Source organism: Eupeodes corollae, chromosome 3 (assembly GCF_945859685.1).
Source record: "Eupeodes corollae chromosome 3, idEupCoro1.1, whole genome shotgun sequence".
In the NCBI taxonomy this organism is placed as follows: Eukaryota; Metazoa; Arthropoda; class Insecta; order Diptera; family Syrphidae; genus Eupeodes; species Eupeodes corollae.
The window spans coordinates 106,986,053-107,003,940 of NC_079149.1; the positions used below are offsets into that span (position 1 = coordinate 106,986,053).

Consider the following 17,888-nt stretch of genomic DNA (forward strand, 5'->3'; position numbering starts at 1 on the left):
AATTGAATTACCAACCTAAACTACTCTAATTTGTGTTTTAATTATTTATTTAATGAACCTTTGATATAGATTAAGATACTTACTAGAACTCAAGGTCATCAAGATAACCGCTACAAGAACACAGCATCGAAACATGTTTGCTTTGAACCAATTTTTCTGACTTCGTTTTGTTTATATTCAAATCTTTATTAAGCTTTGTCGTTTTGTTTTTAGGTTTTTGTTTTTAAATCAAATTGAAAATTAATACAAAAGTATCTCAGATGATTTTTATTGTATTTTATATCACTTTGATATGAAATTCATTCATTTACACACAGATACACCAAACACATATGAAAAAGTGGACAAAAGACAAGAAAAGATATAAAATGAGAAGAATGCGTGATTTTGTTGTTAATATTTTTTTATTTATTTAATTCTTCTTTTTTGTTGTTGCTTTTTTATGTCACTCTTCAAATCACTCTCACTTTTCAGGCAGCAGCAGCAAAAGCGATGCCGTGGATTCAGGTGCTTCGAGCGCCGCGAATCGGTGGTTTTTAATCTGACGACGACGATGATGGTGACTAACCTTGTGTAACATAATCTAACTTGGGCACACACGTAGGAATTCTCAATGAAACGAGCGACGTTTTTTATTTTTCTTCAAATTTGGTTAAATTTATTGGTTTAAATGAATAATTATATTTCTTATCAGAAGTGCTATAATAGCTTCGTTTTTTTTTGTTACACTGGGTAATTGTGCTGAGGCGAGGTAGGGCAAAAATGAAAGTGAATTGTTTTTTTTTTTCTTTGATAGTTTGTTTTAAATTTTTTTTAAGGAGCGCGAAATCTTAATTCGATTGCGTGTTGTGAGCGATATTTTTTCATTGTGAACTTTTTTTTTAAATATAATTTTGTATTTGAAAGACGTTGCGTTGCGCTGAGACTTGATACGAACACGAGAAAAGTTAAGACAACAACGGTGAGCGTCACGACGACAAACGATTGAGAAGAAGTGTTTTGGCCAACTGACGTTGCGGCCAAGTTGGAGTCGGAATCCGGTGCTGATGGTGTTATGGGCTGCCTATACCTACCTACCTGCAACTTGCCTACTACATGAGTTGAGATTGAGATATACTTTTGATATTCGGTGTGGTTGTTTCATTTTTTTTATTTTTATTTTTATTGTTGTTTTTGTTACTTATAGTTTTTAGGTAGATTGTTGAAGTGGTAGGGTTCGGTTCGTTTAGCTTCGCTTCGGTCTCGGTCACTCTCTCTTTTTTCAATTTGCGGACTTTATTGGGTGATGATGATGGATCGAGGGAGGGTGATTGAGATGACGGGCGGAAAGTTGAGGTATGATGATATGTAAAGTAGCATGAAGAAAAAGGCACGAATACAAATATTGAGACTCAAACAAAAACAATTTGAGTTGCATACTGCTCACTATTTACACTATAAATTGTGCACAGACTATTGGGTAAATAATGCAGCAGTTTTTAGATATAAATGCATAGCATGACAAAGTGCTTTTAATGGTTTGGTTGTTTTGTGTGATTGTTTTATGTGAAGTGCAGAAATATAAAATTATTTGAATTTGTCTTGTGTTTTATGGCAGAATACAATTCTACTTGAAGTAACATGTCTTTATGATGAAATTTCGAAACTTATTTTATAGATTACTCACAGTTTTACGAAACATCAGACATTTATGAGCTTGCTCACAATGATAGCTAGAATATATCATCAGGGATAAACCGTCTCATGATTGTTAAAAATGGAACGTATTTATTTTTGACAAAGAAGTTTAAATAATACAAATACACCTCTATCCGATAGTTCGAAGACGCTGAAGTTAATTGAGGTTCTACGTCTTTAATGTGCTGAATTATCTCATCCTTTAGCTCTTGAATTATATCTGGCTTATCGAATCACACCTTTTCTTTCAAATTACCCAAAAGAAAGAAGTCCAACAGTGTCAAATCACACGATGTTGGAGGACAACTTTTTTATCATTTCATTTTGGAGAAAATATGGCCCGATGATGCCACCAGCCCATAAATCGCACCAAATAGTCCCTCTTTGCGAGTGGATAGGTTTTTCGACAATAATTTTTCGATTATCATTCGCCTTAATGCGTTAATTCTGTCAATTGACGAAGATGACTCCACTGAGGTGAAACTTTCAAGATGATTTTCTTCGAAAATCGATCATATCTCTGTTGCCATTGCTTGCCACCATTTTGACTATTGACGATGATTGAAATGACCAAAATGCCTCAGTTCTTGAGTGAATTTCACCTTGTAAGGGTATAAATGCAAGTCTTTATGCATAATGTTCTTCAACGACGAGAGTAAGAGGTGTATTTGTTGGTCAAGACGAAAAATTGAGGTGGACGGCACTATAGCGAATATCAGCAATATTTTCTGCCGTACGAGCTTCAGACCCGATTTGCTCAAATTGACCGTTTGAACAACTTTAATGTGTTGCTCAACTGTGTATACTGCCAAGTATCCAATTGAGTTAGTCTGAATTTGAGAAATGTCAAATAAAATGCATTCGAAAAGAAATATAGCTTAATTTTAAGCAGATTAAACTGCAAGTTACGAAAGTTTAGAAAGTGATGTTTACTGTCTAATATTTAAAAAGTCCTTTTTTTCTTATCGCTCAAATCGGAAAAGTTTTGTACCAAAAGTTTTAGAGCCCTTAATCCATACTTTCCATATCATAAATCCGAAAGTAACTCTGTCTGTCTGTCTGTTACTCAATCACGCTTAAACTACTAAACAAATTTGCATGAAATTAGGTGTGGAGATATTTTGATACCTGAAAAAGGCCATAGGCTACTTTTTACTACGAGAAAGTGACGCACTCCCATGGGAAAATTGAGGTGGGCCGATCGCTTTTATACCTAAACTACTCAACAGATTTAAATAAAATTTGGTAAGGAAATAGTTTGAGACTTAAAAAAGGACATGAGTTACTATTGACCTCGGGAAAACAATGCATCCCTATGGGAAAAATTACTTTCTGGGGAATCTGATACCTTTCACTCCTAAATTACCAAACGTTTGAATAATATTTGTATAAAATTGGCATTACGGAAAAACAGCTCATTCCCAACCCTTATGGAACAAGTTGTCGAACATGTTAAACTTGCAGCGAATAACAGAGGATGCTCCACTTTTAAATTCAGAACAAAAAATAGTTTTTGACACAGTTAAGTTATACACAAAATTTCCACCGGAGAACTGGTTTGCAATTTTTAGATGCTCCAGGAGGCACAGGCAAAACTTTTCTCTTGAATCTATTGTTAGCTCAAATTCGGAAAAACAATGGAGTTGCTTTAGCAATAGCTTCCTCAGGAATAGCAGCTACGCTGCTTAGTGATGGCCGTACAGCGCACTCGGTTTTGAAACTGCCGTTAAACTTAGCTCATGAGGAAACTCCAGTAAGTAATATCAGCAAAGGTAGTGAGCGTGGAAGAATGTTGCAGCTGTGTGATTTTTTGGTTTGGGATGAATGTACAATGTCCCACAAAAAAGAACACACTGAAAATCATCAAGGACATCAAGAACAACAAGGCTATCATGGGAGGGATGGTGGATCTTTTAGCTGGCGGCTTTAGACAGACCCTGCCGGTGATTACTAGATGAAATAAACGTATGTTTCGAGCATCTGTGTTATGGGTTCATTTAAAAAAGTTTTGTTTGACTATGAATATCCGAGTACAGTTACACAATGATTCTCAAGCAGGACAGTATACCACTGCTCTTCTTAAAATCGAAGAAGATTGTATGTCAACAGACTGTAACGGCTCGATTACGTTGGGTCATGAATTCTGTCAAATTGTGTGTAGCACAGACCTGCATATAAATATGGGCAATCGAGAGTGGTTCCGTAAGAGTGCAATTTTAGCTCCAGCTAATGAGATAGTTAGCCAGATAAACGAACAAATTGTGTCGTCGAGTATCTCTCAGTAGACAATGTTATGGATACGGAGCAAGTAACATCATACCTCAATAACAATAAATAAAGCTCAGGGGCAAACGCTCAAAATTGCAGGTGTAAATTTGGAAAAAAAAATATTTTTCCCAAACCCACAAAATCTTTACGTTCTTTCCGAAAGGCAAAAACAAAAAACGTCGTCTATAAAAATATGTTGTAAAATGTAAAATGTATTAACCTAACCTAACCTAACTTATGACAATCACACTTAGTATGGCCTCATCCCATCTCGACACAATTCAAACATACTGCGGACGAAGTCACGGGTAAAAGCTAGTTTAATATATATTTTGAATTCATGTTTTATTATATTTATAACGGTTGTCGCTCTGCAGTACATTGTATATAAATAAAGTATCATCAATTTTTATCTTGTAACCTATGAAAACCGTATTTCTTGCTAGCAACACATTCAAATCAAGCAAAAGATGGTTTGGATATTTTTATGTCGTGTTTCAATATCCAGTTTAAAAATCATATAATATCTAAAACCAGTTTGACAAAGTTTTGTCATTTTGAATTAAAAAAATAGGAAATTTAACGTCCCTTCTTTGACAAACGTACAAACATTAGTAATTTTAAAGCCATCATTTAACATTCTTGTATTTATAGACTACCAAACATACAAAATCGAGGCAGTCAAAATTAATAATTTAAGAGTCAGCGGTTTCTCCTTACGTTCCTAAAAAAATCTTTATTTAAATGTTCAAATAAACCTATTTGGTTCAACAAAAATATATCAAGACTGAAAAATGTCATGAATAAATTTAATAAAATTAAAAAATCTTCAATTCATTTAAATGAACAGTTCAAACAAATTTGTAGGGAGTATGAGTATAAAATCCAATAAATTCAGATCATGGTTGATTTTGGCAATTTGCAGTTATTTGTAGTCAATGTCTTACAAGAAAATTTTATCTCTTGAAAAAAGTTTTTTTTTAATTTCACCAGGTAATATTCCACCAATTATTTTAACAACTTGTGCTATTTATATTATTTAACCTTTCTTTAAGTAATGGTGAGTTCTTCGATGAATGGAAATACTCTATAATAACTCCCCTTTATAAATGCGGTACAAAAAGTTCGATTGAAAATTACAGACCGATTGCAAAACTGCAGTTAATTCTTAAGGTTTTTGAAGTTGTAGTAAAAAAAAAAAACAATTGTATAATCTTATTCACAATAACATTTCAGTTTACCAACATGGTTTCTAAAAACGTAGATCCACTACTATCACAGATGGAAATGTGACACTATTACACTGACTTTTAAAAGGCTTCCGACCACGTTCAACAAAGTGTTCTCTTAAAAAAAGCTAGAGACATATGGATTTCACTCTCAGCTACTAATGTGGTAAAAGAGCTATTAAGTAGGTAGAAAACAGGTGGTACAAATTGATAATGGGTATTCCTCAAGGTAGTCACCTTGGACCTTTTCTATTTATCATATTACATCTTACTTTTTCTAAATGTCTTCTATTTGCTGACGATTTGAAAAAAAAGTTCAAATCGTTTTAAATAATTTTATTAAATGGTTTAATATCAATGGACTATATTTCAACAATAAGAAATGAAGCGTTGTGACATTTTCTAGAAATCCATTACATTATAATTATCAAATTGAAAACGACATTTTACAAAGACTTGATAGCCATAAGGATCTAGACGTAGTCTTCGATTGTAAAATGAATTTCTCAAATCACATAGACCCATGTGATCTCAAAAGCAAAATCTATGCTGGGTTTGTTTTTCGAAATTCAAAAGATTTCGAAGTTCCTATACATTAAAAGCTCTTTATTCTAGTCTCGTCCGACCACATTTAGAATATCGTACTGTTATATGGAGCCTCTCTAGCATTTGTCGTATAGAAGAAGTTCAAAAAAGGTTCACAAAGTTTGCCTTACGAAAAATATTTGGCTATTCAAATGTTCCATCTTAAGAAAGGAGGTGTATTTGAATTGATCTAAAACCTCTTGCTCAGAGAAGAAAATTAAACTAAATTCTTTTTGCTTTTGATGTCTTGAATTTTAATATTGATTGTCCACTTTTGTTATGTATGTTTTTTATTTATGCGCCTTCTAGGAACTTGCGCCCCTGTGACTGTGGTTTCTTAAATGTTCCTTACCACAGTACTATAGCTATGCCAAGTATAATCCTATCACAAGAGCTTGTATGGGTTTTAATGAATATATTTTTCCAATTGATTTTAATATTAATAGAAATGTTTTGAAACATAAATTAGTAAATTATTATTAGTTATTAGTTATAATGCTATAATAAATTTTGTATTTTATTTTTATGTTATGTATCATAATTATTAGTCTAAATGGAGTGTGTAACTTTTAAGACGATTAAATAAATAAATATAAATTCCTTAATCGCAAGTACATTTCTTTTTCTTTAACGTTGAAAGACCATGCATATCTTTTTTTTCAAGAAATCTTAAAACTCGAATCAATTTTTTACTTTAACTTTTACAAAAATGTTCTTTCTCTTTATGGCCTTAATGTGATAAAACTATTTAAAATCCTTTATTGGTATACATTAATTTTGCCTTTTACTTTATATCAACAACTGTACAGTTTATAAATTAATTGAAGAATGGTAATAATTTTCAGAAACCTCTTAAATCGTGAAATTTAAGTATATTAATCACTAACATTTCTGCGACAAATTGCCGTATCGTGTCTTTTCCTGTAACTACGTGTTTTGAATACAGATTTTTTTTTGTCTGTGTATTCAAAATACAACACATGTTTCCGATCACAATTAATAATTAAGTTATATGTTGCAGTCTTATGTTTCAAAAACAAGTTCGTTACTCAGCTCTTTCGTTTGTTTGATTTTGTTTTTTTCTTTTATTGCCCATTGACCGAATTTAATAATTAAAATTCACATGAAAATACCAAAAACAAAAACAACAATTATCTGCAATGTATTTACTTTTATTTTCATTGTTAAGTAAAATAAATATTCTTTGCACACCATCAACAAAAGTTAAGAAATGATAAAACAAGTGATAAAGTGTTCTATTTTTTAACTACAAATCCAAGTCAAAAATGTTCAGAAGTTTTCAGAAATTAGAATTCTAAAAATCGAAAATTCAAACATTTTTAATATGACTTAACTGATTCATAGCGGAAGTAATTTAAATTTCAGAACAGATGTTGTCTGCATCATTCAATAAAAATTAAACTTCCTGCAGTTCGACTAAGTTAAAATCAACTTATGTTTGTAGGTAGAGGTATCTTATTATTAAATTAAAATATGTTATTACTCGACTATAAAATTTGCACATTAAAGTTTATAATAACAAAACCTTCTCGATTAATACAATCGTTTCTTAGTGCTGCAGACAAATTCTAAATTGTTTCTTTTGTTCATAAAATTTAGATATAAATTGTTTTTCTTTGTTCTTTCCTTTTATATTGAAAATATTATTAAAGAAATATTTATTAAACCATTTTATTCTCCATTTTTAATGTTGTTCAAAACATTGAAAACTAGATTATCTAAATAAGGTACGAGTACATTCTTTTGTATGTCTATTGAAGCATAACTTATTACAGACTTGAAATATACATATATGTATGTAGGTATATCAAGTTTCAACGAACTTTATTCTTTTTTTTTTTGTGCAATGAATCATAAACTTGAAATAGGTAATTAATTGTTGCATTAAGTGTAAATTAGTCAATCTAGTTTTATATTTCTTTTTTTATGGAAAATTATAGGATTTTCCCCAATACCCGTCGTATTGAATTTTCAGTATTAGGTTGTAGATATTTTGTATTGCCTTTGAATACGTGATCAAACCCACATGAAAAGTTGCAGAATATGGTGTCTACTTATGTTGGGGTTGTTGGCTTTTTGCACGACTTTTTAAGTAATAATTTAACGTTTGAACATACGTAAAAGAAAACCGGTGTTTAATTTTGGTTTTCTTTTTTTTATTTATGTATGTATGTTTTTTTTTTGTAATTTACTGTGTCAATAGTGCTTGTTTTGTTTTTGTTGTTTTTCGTATTATGTTAAGGTAAATTAATTGTGTATGGATTCGTTAACAGAAGACATTCACCGATAAACCATTTTTTCTTCTTAAATAAATAAAGTGGTTGGGGAGATTGTACATTAAGTTTTTTATTTAGTAAGTTGCAACTGGAAAAATGCATTTGCTTGTTTTTTTTACTGTATTGATTATGATCTTTGGTTAGCATATTGTCAGGCTAAATACACACTCGTCGACTATACTTTTAAGCCTTTTTGAATAAAATTGAGAGGGTTAGGTCTCGATAGGTTTTGGAATATTTTTATTAACTCAGTTGGCATCGACCATAAATTAAATTAGAGAGTTGCAATAAAAATAAAATGCACCAATGACTAGCAGTAACTGGCACTTATAGTAGTTGATGTGCCTCCGTAGTTTTAAAGAATTTGTCATACATCAAGGGTTTTCCATAAAAGGCGGGTCGATTTTAAAATTCAATAAAAAAAAAGTTGTACGTTATATCATAAGATTATGTGCAGGAATAGGATTTTACTAACTTTGCCTTTATTTTGGTTAACCGGAAGGTGAAATCGACTTTCGAAAAACGTGTTGCCCTGATGATTGCAGATATATGTATTTTATTTTGCTTTTTTTTGCCTATTCATACCATAATTGCTTTTTGCATTTCTTCGCCATTGTTGCCTTTTTTGCTTTTTTTATTAAATTATGTTAATAAATTTCTTATAATTGGTTTTGCAGTAAGAGAAATACGAACATTTTCGCATACCGTTGAAAATCTTTAGTTAAAAACTCAGCTTTTAGATGAAACGATACGATTGTTGTGGCCCGATGAAGTTTTGTTGTTTGTAACAGTCGCTGCACCGTAAATGAAGGAGAGTGGCAAAACTCTGCCAGGGTAATACTCGAAAATGGTTCACGTTACTTGCGTCGCTCACGGTGTAAAGTTTGTGAAAGCATACACAGTTGACGCCTTCGTGTCGAACTTGAAAAAAAATATTTCTGAAGATTCCATCTCGGATTGCCATTTAACGATAATTAATTCTGTTAACTAGGTCAGTGTGGCTGTACAGCCGTTATCTCTTCTCTTCCATTCTCCATCTATGCAGACGGGACCAAAAATCACCCGAAGAATTTTTATCTCGAAGCATCACAAGACGCTCTCATCTTTCTTTGACAGGGTCCAGGCCTCAGCGTGTCTTATAGATGGTGATTTTAGATGCTCGAGAGAGGACTTTACTTCTCAATTGCCTTCTAAGTAAAAAGAAGCAGTGACTTGCAAGAGTTATTCTTCGTTTGATTTCAGCGCTGGTGTCGTTGTCTGCATTAATAGCGGTGCCTAGGTAGAAAAAGTCCTTAACTACCTCAAAGTTATAGCTGTCCATGATGACGTTTCGTCCAAGACGTTGTTGTTCAATGTCATTTTTGATGACAGCATATACTTGGTCTTGCCCTCTTGGACCACCAAACCCATCTTCTTCGCTTCCGTCGCAATGCTTAAAACGCACCACTGACATCACGCTTCGATCTTACAATTATGTCAATATCAACTGCGTATCCGAGTAATTAGATAGACCTTTGTAATATTGTGCCTCTAGTGTTTACGGTTGAGTTTTGCACAATTCTTTACAGAACGATGTTGAAGAAGTCGCATGACAGTGCATCGCCTTGTCTAAAACCTTTTTTGACATCAAATGAATCGGTAAGATATTTTCCGACCTTGATAGAGCAGCGTGCATTCTCCATCGTCATTCTGCACAAACGGATAAGTTTGACAGGGATGCCAAAACTAGACATTGCTCGGTAGAGCTCCTCCCTATAGATGCTGTCATACGTGGCTTTAAAATCGATAAAGAGATGGTGGGTATCGATTTTAAGCTCCTGGGTTTTTTCCAATATCTGCCGTAGTGTGCATATTTGGTCGATAGTGGACTTTCCTTGTCTGAAGCCACACTGATAAGGTTGTTGACGAATGGCTTCAGACGTTTGCATAATACGGCAGAGAGGATCTTATATGCAATGTTAAGGAGACTGATGCCTCTGTAGTTGGTGCAATTTGGAGGGTCTCCTTCAATTATCTATCGGGCAAACTATGCTGAGATCCCACTCATCGGGCAAGCTTTCTTCCGACCATATTTTGCAGATAAGTTGGTGCATGCTCCGTACCAAGTCATCGCCTGCTGCTTTGAATAGTTCGGCAGCGATGTCGTCAGCTCCAGCAGCTTTGTTTGACTTAAGTTTAGATATAGCTATCTTCACTTCGTCAAGGTCGGGTAGGCGGAATTGTTGATCTGCGTCGCCGAGGTTGAGTGGTTCTATCTCCCTTACAGCGGAATTTGGTTCGTCATCGCCGTTATATAATTTGGAGAAGTGATCTTTCCATATTCTCAACATAAACTGCTGTTCTACTACGATGTTACCCTGATCGTCTTTACAGGCTTCGGTTCGTGGCTGGTACCCTTGGGAGGTTTTTTGTACCTTTTGGTAAAATTTACGAACCTCATACCTGTTGTGACATCCCTCTATCTTCTCGATCGCGCGCTTCTCATGCTCTCTTTTTTCATCCTATTCTGCTCGTAGAGCTCGCGAGCAGCTCTAGTCCTGTTGTGCAGCGCTGTTTTGTATGCCACTTGTTTCGCGGCGTGCGCTTGCCGGCATTCGTCGTCAAACCAGGGGTTTCGCTGTGGTGGCCGTGTGAAACCTAGCACTTTAGAGGCGGCATCTCTGATGGCTGCAAGGCAATGTTTATTAGAGACTTGATCGAAAAAGGACATGGCAGTCTCTTGCGATTGTAGCCGTCTAACTTCGAATCTTCTCACAGCAATTCCTTGTTTTGGCTTGGATCGAGATATCTGTGGCCGTACCTTGGCTACAAAGAGGTAGTGGTCCGATTTAATGTTGGCCCCTCGGAATATTCGAACATCCTGTATACTGGAGAAATGTCGTGCGTCGATCGCAATGTGGTTAATCTGATTGACAGTTGATTGATCAGGAGATTTCCATGTCCCTGTGCAGGCTGTATCTACCAATTGTGCCACCAAAGATGTCTTCTTTTCCTAGCTTGGCATTCAAATCTCCAAAGATAATTTTAATGTCATAGCCAGGACACTGCTCATTTGTCTTATTTAAGAGCTCTAAGAATATGTCTTTAGTTTCTTCATCTTTCTCCTTTGTTGAAGTATGCGCACATATTAGGCTTATGTTGGTGAATTTAGCCTTGATGCGGATAGTCGTGATGCGCTTGCTCACACTGTTGAAACTCAAGACTTTTAGCCTGGGTTTAGTTCTAGACGCTGTCTTTGTTTTCGGTTGCAGTAGCCGTAGTAAACATCACAGTCTTTTAGTTTGCGGTCCATCGAATCGCACTTCTTGCATGGCGGTAATATCTAACTTGCATCAGTTTAGGGCTTCCGCTAATTGTTCTTGGAGTTCACTTAGCTAAGAATTTAAATATGGAAATTTATCCAAGAGAGAAACTAACAAAAGCTAAAGGTGCTATTAGTGCAACTTGAAATAGATATTTTCATACCAAATTTCCAATCCATTTCAGCTTGTTCAATACATTTGAAGCGGTTTTGGAATCAGTTACGCGCCACAACGAAACTGTTGAGAAACTTCTACGAAGCTCTGTTAAGAGAGTTTTTCATCTGGAATCAGGATTACCACCTCTGTTCAAATTAACACTAAAAATAAAAGTTGATAACATGCTTATTAAGTTAAGGAAGATGATCACTATTAGGCTTCCAAAGATAGCAGCTCTTCAAGCCGCAAAAATAAGTTAATTGCTTAGATTGGCAAGGAATGTGAAAAGGAACAAAAACCTTAACTGATTGACTATGATTTGAAAGCTTATTTTTACAAGATTATTTCCACCGTGGAGATTAAACAGCAAGAGAAACTATTTCGGGGGCGATATTAGTATTGTCGAAATATCAATAATGCTTAAGTAATATATTGATATATGTCTCTATGTATTCCGTTCGACATCTCTTTTTAAACCTTTGATTTACATTCTAGGGACAAGAAACATAGCAAACATTTTCTTTTCGACAAATCAAACCGATTACAAAAACTTTCGTATGCTTAAAATAAAGCATTTATCCCAAATAAAAGTTCACATTTAATTTTCTTAAAGAATTATTTGTAGTTGCACCTCTTCCAAAATGTGTGAACAAATCAACAAAATTTATATTTAAATTTAGAATCGCATTTCTTTATTGACTTTTTTTTAAATTTTTGTTTCTTTTTTCTTAAATTATAATTAAAACATATAACGATCTTATGTATGTAATAATTAAATTTTTGGATTAATTTTCAAAGAAATCCATATGATTTTAAAAAACCATGTAAAACATAAAATATACTGAAATAAAAATTTACAAACATTTTTATACTAAATTAAACAAAACAAAAGAAAAATCTGTAGAAACAAAAATATGGTATATATTTAGTTTTGTTGAAAAATATACATATATTGCAGCCAATATAATACATTATACATTCACAATAATAAACACTTTTTCATATAATAACAAACTTAAATTTAAGGAATTTAATTAAATATCTAATAATAGTATTTTAAAATTATAAACTAACTAAGACATAGTGCATTCTAATTTGTATTTCTTTTGTTTTTAACATGAATCGCATAACATTTTGTTTTTTTTTTTTAATTTTTTTACTATGTATATCAATTACATTATCTCTAATATTGTTAGTATAACAATTATTTGGTGTAAAAATAAATGTTTTTTTTATGTATGTATATCTCTTTGAAAAATATAATTATTATAATTTTTGTTTTAAGTTTTTTTACAATTAGTTCTTTCTTGTTTTTTATTCTCTTTTAGACTTGATTTAAATTCATTGTTTCATTTCATTTATTTTTTAAGGACAAATTTATGTTATTTTTGTATTATTTATACCTTATTGTTTCTTTTAGTTTTATTTTGTTTTTATATTGACAGTGAATGAGTTGAATATGTATCAATATAACTACACTTTGTATAGTTTTCTGATATATTATTCTTATAGAAATGAGAACTTTTTATCATATTTTTTATTTTAATTTTAATTCGTTATTATTTTGTGTAGTTTTCGATGGTTCATCAATGCCATTGGAATACAACGTGTGCAACCATAAGATACACTGTTGCAACTAATATACTACCTATCATAACCGGGAAACCAACTCTGTAAAAGAAAAAGCGAAAAGAAAATAATTTAATATGTTCTTTAGAATATAGACCTAACATAACATTGAGACTGTCTTCTTTTAAAATATAGAAGTTCAAACAACAACTTTGACAAAAAGAGATATAGCACAAAAATTGAGTACAAATGTCCACATTCTTGATGTGCGGCTGAAAAACAGAATCTATAAAGTAAAAGTGCATCTCAAATTAAGCATTTTTATTATGCATTTCTGTGAGTTCTTAAAATTTCTGAAGAAATATTACTAACTCAAATTTCTATCCAATCGCTGAACTTTCAACATAACTCTTCCTCAAAATCAGCTGCACATTAAGAATGTGGAATGTTATACCCAATTTCGTATTTCCCTTCTACTTTGAAACTATAATAAATATGCACCGGTATAACGTTTTCAATCCTTTTTTTATGCTCGTGCTAAGTTTAAACTTTCACAAAAATTCCAAGGTATGTAAGACACCCTCTCAATAAAAAAAAAGATGAACTCAAACCTTTAGCATACAAAAATCCTACTTAGTTACTTACTTGAAGTACTCCAAAAATGTGAATCTATATCCATGTTGTTCAGCTACACCAGCACACACAACATTCGCTGAAGCACCAATTAATGTACCATTTCCTGAAAAATAAGACTCTGAGTTATAAATTATTGATGACAAAACCTTAAAATGTGAAAACAACCTCCTAAACAAGCTCCAAATGCCAATGCCCAAACCAATGGCTGCAATGGCAAGTGCAAATCTTTATTTTGTGCTAGTGAAATGGCAATTTTGATCATCATTGTTGTCAATGGAATATTGTCAACAAAAGCTGAAGCTATCGCAGATACCTAAAAAAGTTATACAAATTCATTAAACAATCGAGCTCTCATAAAAACTTTTACAATCAGTTTACCCAGAGAATAAGGAGAACTGCCACAGCTAGTCGTGAGTCTTCACCAACGGACAAGATAACATTCACTGTCATTTTACCGATCCAATCAATCAGACCAAGTTCCGATAGGGATTCCATCAGAATGAACAATGCAGCGAAAAAGAGCAACGTTGACCATTCCACACGAGCCAGCACCGATTCCATATCCTCACGATCGGCTAAGATCAGCAAAAGAATTGCTCCCAGTAAAGCAGTCCAGCCTAATGAAAGCCTCTGCATTTCTGGCACTGAATGCAGGAAGAACAAACTGATCACAAATACCAGAGCAACTCCTGACTTATACAGCAAAGATTTGCTTCTGATGGGATACTAAAAGAATAAAGACACAAAATATTAGATCACATCTCAAATCGATAGAAAAAATTAAACAAACCTTCGCTTGTAACTGTCCAAGAGTCTGTTCATAGTTATCAGCCACGGTTGCTCCAGAATTAATCTTCTTCTTCAGATTTCTCTTTAACCGATTGACTTTCTTGGTCAGAGTCTCTCGGACAAGATCTTCATCCTTGGAGTATGAGGAGAGAGATGCAGCAGCTCTTTGCCAAACAGAGATTTCATGACGTAACTCCTGCACGTCCTGAGCTTCATTGAATCGAAGGTCATTGATATTTCGGAACTTGTAACGCAGCTGAATATATGTTTGAACCATCACCACAAGAACCCCAATTAACATATGAGCTGTGAAGACTGTAAAGTTGACACCCTATTTATAAATTTTAAAGTCCAATTAAATATCAACAACAAGACTTCCAAGAGTCTTACATTTTTAGCAATGAAGCTGTTCGAAGCAATGATAACATTTGGAGGATCTCCGACTGGTGTCAAGGCTCCACCAATGTTCGAGTAGATGATCATGCACATGAGAATTGGCACCGGATTAAGACCCATCACTTCACAAAGTCGTATCGTGACCGGCGTCATAAGAAGGACCGTAGTCACATTGTCAAGGAACGATGACATAATGGCCGTAAACAAACAAAGACAATTTATAAGTGGCCAAACTCTTCCATTTGTGATCTAGAAAAAAGTACATTTCAAAAAAAAAAATTTAAGAGCCTGAATAAACAGCTGCCGTCAAAATAAAACCTACCTTATAAGCAAACACAGCTAAGTAATCAAAAATTCCAGTCTCTGACAAAATGGCAACCAATATCATCATTCCAAAAAGCAGAAGTAGCGTCTCAACGTCAATCCACGCCATGATCTGTGCCATTGGTGGACGTTCGTCCAAAGCTGCCAGAATTCCAATAGCCATGGTCGATGCGATAATGGCTGCAAAAGTCCTATTCACCACCTCCCAAATGATCATAATGTACAGACCACACAAAACCAAAGCCGCATACACAACGCCAATGTCCTTGTTGATTGGAGTATCGTCATAGCTGAACTGCAGAGGAATGCCTCGACTTGCATCAGATTTCATACGAATCCGCAGAGCAGCTTTTTCGCTGTGGATCTTTGTAAATCTAGCTGCATCAATAGTGAATACTTTTGATCGTCGGACTTCGGGAGCAAAGTCAAGTAGTTCTTCGTCCAGCAGGGGGAGTTTCCACACCTCACTCAGATTTTGAGTGTGAGTTATTTCAAGCTCTTCCTGTATCAGGGCTGTTGTCTCATTCGAGGTGATTATTTCTTCTTTTCCAAGGTACAACAGTTGGACAAAAACATACAAATAATTAGTGGTTAGATTATTGGCGCTGTGTTCTGAAGCAAAGGCACCATCCAATGTGACTCCAAGTCGAAGTCCTTTTGGTATATTGCTTACAATGAAGTCTGGAAAAAGAGAAAAAATAACACAGCTTATTAGTGTTTTATAATATGTAATCGTATTTACTGATTTTTGCAAACGCAGCACCTCAACAAAAACCAACATTTTAATCAATGAAAAGACAAAATTATAAAGGAATATATTTTAGGCTTTTAATTTGCTTATAAAGGTTTTCCGAAATGCAAGCATGATTTTAATTTGCAAACCAATTTTGGAGTAAAGTATATTGAAAACACTAAATTTTACAGTTCTCACGCACTATTCTCACGGCTTGTTTTGGTTGACTTATTGATTTAATTAAGCTGTCAACAAAATCTGATCACATTTTTACCAATTGTGACTAATTTATAATGGCGGTAAATTCGTGTTATATTCTATTATCTGTATTTTTTAATCAAATCATTTTAAATTCTGTATTGTAGGCCAAAATGAATGAGTGTTAAGTGTCAAAAATGTTTATCACGCTTGAGGATGCATTTACTTTAAGCTGCTTGAAAAATAATGGTGATATCTTATTTTCATCTTTATAATTGTAGACCATGCACTCGGGCGTATACACAGTTTTGTAACTTTTAAAAACATTCTTGTTAAATTTTTGAATATTTACACGTTACACTGAATACATTTATTTGATTGCATTTGTATTACTAAATATTCTTAAATATGTTTGATATCAATATCTGTGTTCTTTTCACGGAAACCCAATTTTTAGTAGCATTTTTCGAAAATTATACAGGGTGGGACGGGCGTGCTTACTTTCTTACTTAAACAAATCATAACACAAAAAGTATTGACAATATTGATTTAATTATTTTTTCTGTCTAAGGTTTTATTTTATTTGGTTTTGAAAACGACATCTCGAATTATTATTTTTAAAAAGACAAAGGGTCTTTGGACGATCAGTGTATACCAACGATTTAAGGTAGCCCCACAGGAAAAAATCATATGAGGCTTAATCTTGCGATCATGCTTACCACTGAAGATCGCCTCTAAGAGAGATGAGCCGTTCGGGGAAGTGTTCACGCAAAATATTCATTGACCTTATTGCTGTGTGAGCTGTGGCCACATCCTGTTGGAACAACACTTCACATTCATTTCTTCAAGTTTGGGCAGACAAAAATCCACAATCATGCTGACATAGAGTTCAGAATTTACCGCAAATGCTCTTTCAATGTCTTCAAAGAACCATGGGCGAATAATGCCCATTCTGGATATTGCACACCAAACAGTCACACGTTCTGTATGCAGAGGTTGCTTATGAAGTTCCTTAGGGTTAGTGGGGCTCCAATATCGCATGTCCCTCATTACTGAAGAAAACAAGCAACATGATCGCGTCTATTAAGTTTTTGCACCACTGCCTGGGTGAAAATTATGTTTCTCATGAAGAATTCGTCTCACTGTGCGACTAGAAATCTCTAATGCAGCCGAATGTTTGTGTGCAGATCGCCTATGGGATTTCAAAATCGCCGCCATTACCGTTTCGATATTTTCTGGCGTCCTGATATGACGATTCTGGAAGGTCCATTATGTTTCTTCTGCACACTACCGTTATCCTTGAACGTGTCCACCCACAAACAAATCCATTGCTTATCAGAAAAACGACCTGAAGGTGCGTTATTGAAATGGTTTCTGAAAGCATACTGAATTGCAATGATCGAACGGATGAAAGAAATGTAGGCCTCCACGGTGAACGCGCTCTCTTGCTTTGTCCACTGTATTGTTGAAACTGAACTAGTCATAACGAAAACCTTAGATAACGTGCTTTCGAACAAGCCATAAGCCAACGCTCTGCTATTAATAGCCGCTCAGTTGCGAGAGAGTTTCAGATAAGGAAGCAACCACGCCCACTCTGTATTTCTTATAAACATAAATACCTATTGGATTTTTCTAAGAAAATTACCTTATTTTAATAACAATATTTTATAAAGAATTAAATATAGTGAATACTTTCATTTTGTTCTGGAGAAATTCTAGTCGTCAGTTA

At 33.9% G+C, this 17,888-nt stretch overlaps 2 protein-coding genes across 5 annotated transcripts in view; both read right to left on the bottom strand.

Annotated features, from left to right (window-relative positions):
* The window catches only part of LOC129952627 (transcription factor stalky), a 33,582-nt gene extending 32,147 nt beyond the window's left edge, over window positions 1–1,435 (bottom strand). Inside the window, exon 1 of the mRNA XM_056065356.1 lies at window positions 84–1,435. Coding sequence (XP_055921331.1) covers window positions 84–135 — 52 coding nt within the window. The 5' untranslated portion in view covers window positions 136–1,435. The remainder of the gene's footprint in view (window positions 1–83) is intronic.
* A 10,992-nt stretch (window positions 1,436–12,427) lies between these two features.
* Window positions 12,428–17,888, bottom strand: part of LOC129949504 (P protein) — a 106,739-nt gene continuing 101,278 nt past the window's right edge. For 2 of the 4 annotated variants that reach the window (XM_056061009.1, XM_056061012.1), the window contains exons 6-12: window positions 15,227–15,909; window positions 14,899–15,153; window positions 14,510–14,839; window positions 14,098–14,445; window positions 13,885–14,032; window positions 13,729–13,822; window positions 12,428–13,185 (exon numbers count right to left, since the gene is read on the bottom strand). In XM_056061009.1, coding sequence (XP_055916984.1) covers window positions 13,101–13,185; window positions 13,729–13,822; window positions 13,885–14,032; window positions 14,098–14,445; window positions 14,510–14,839; window positions 14,899–15,153; window positions 15,227–15,909 — 1,943 coding nt within the window. In that variant the 3' untranslated portion in view covers window positions 12,428–13,100. The remainder of the gene's footprint in view (window positions 13,186–13,728; window positions 13,823–13,884; window positions 14,033–14,097; window positions 14,446–14,509; window positions 14,840–14,898; window positions 15,154–15,226; window positions 15,910–17,888) is intronic. The other 2 variants (XM_056061010.1, XM_056061011.1) reach the window with 1 other exon arrangement.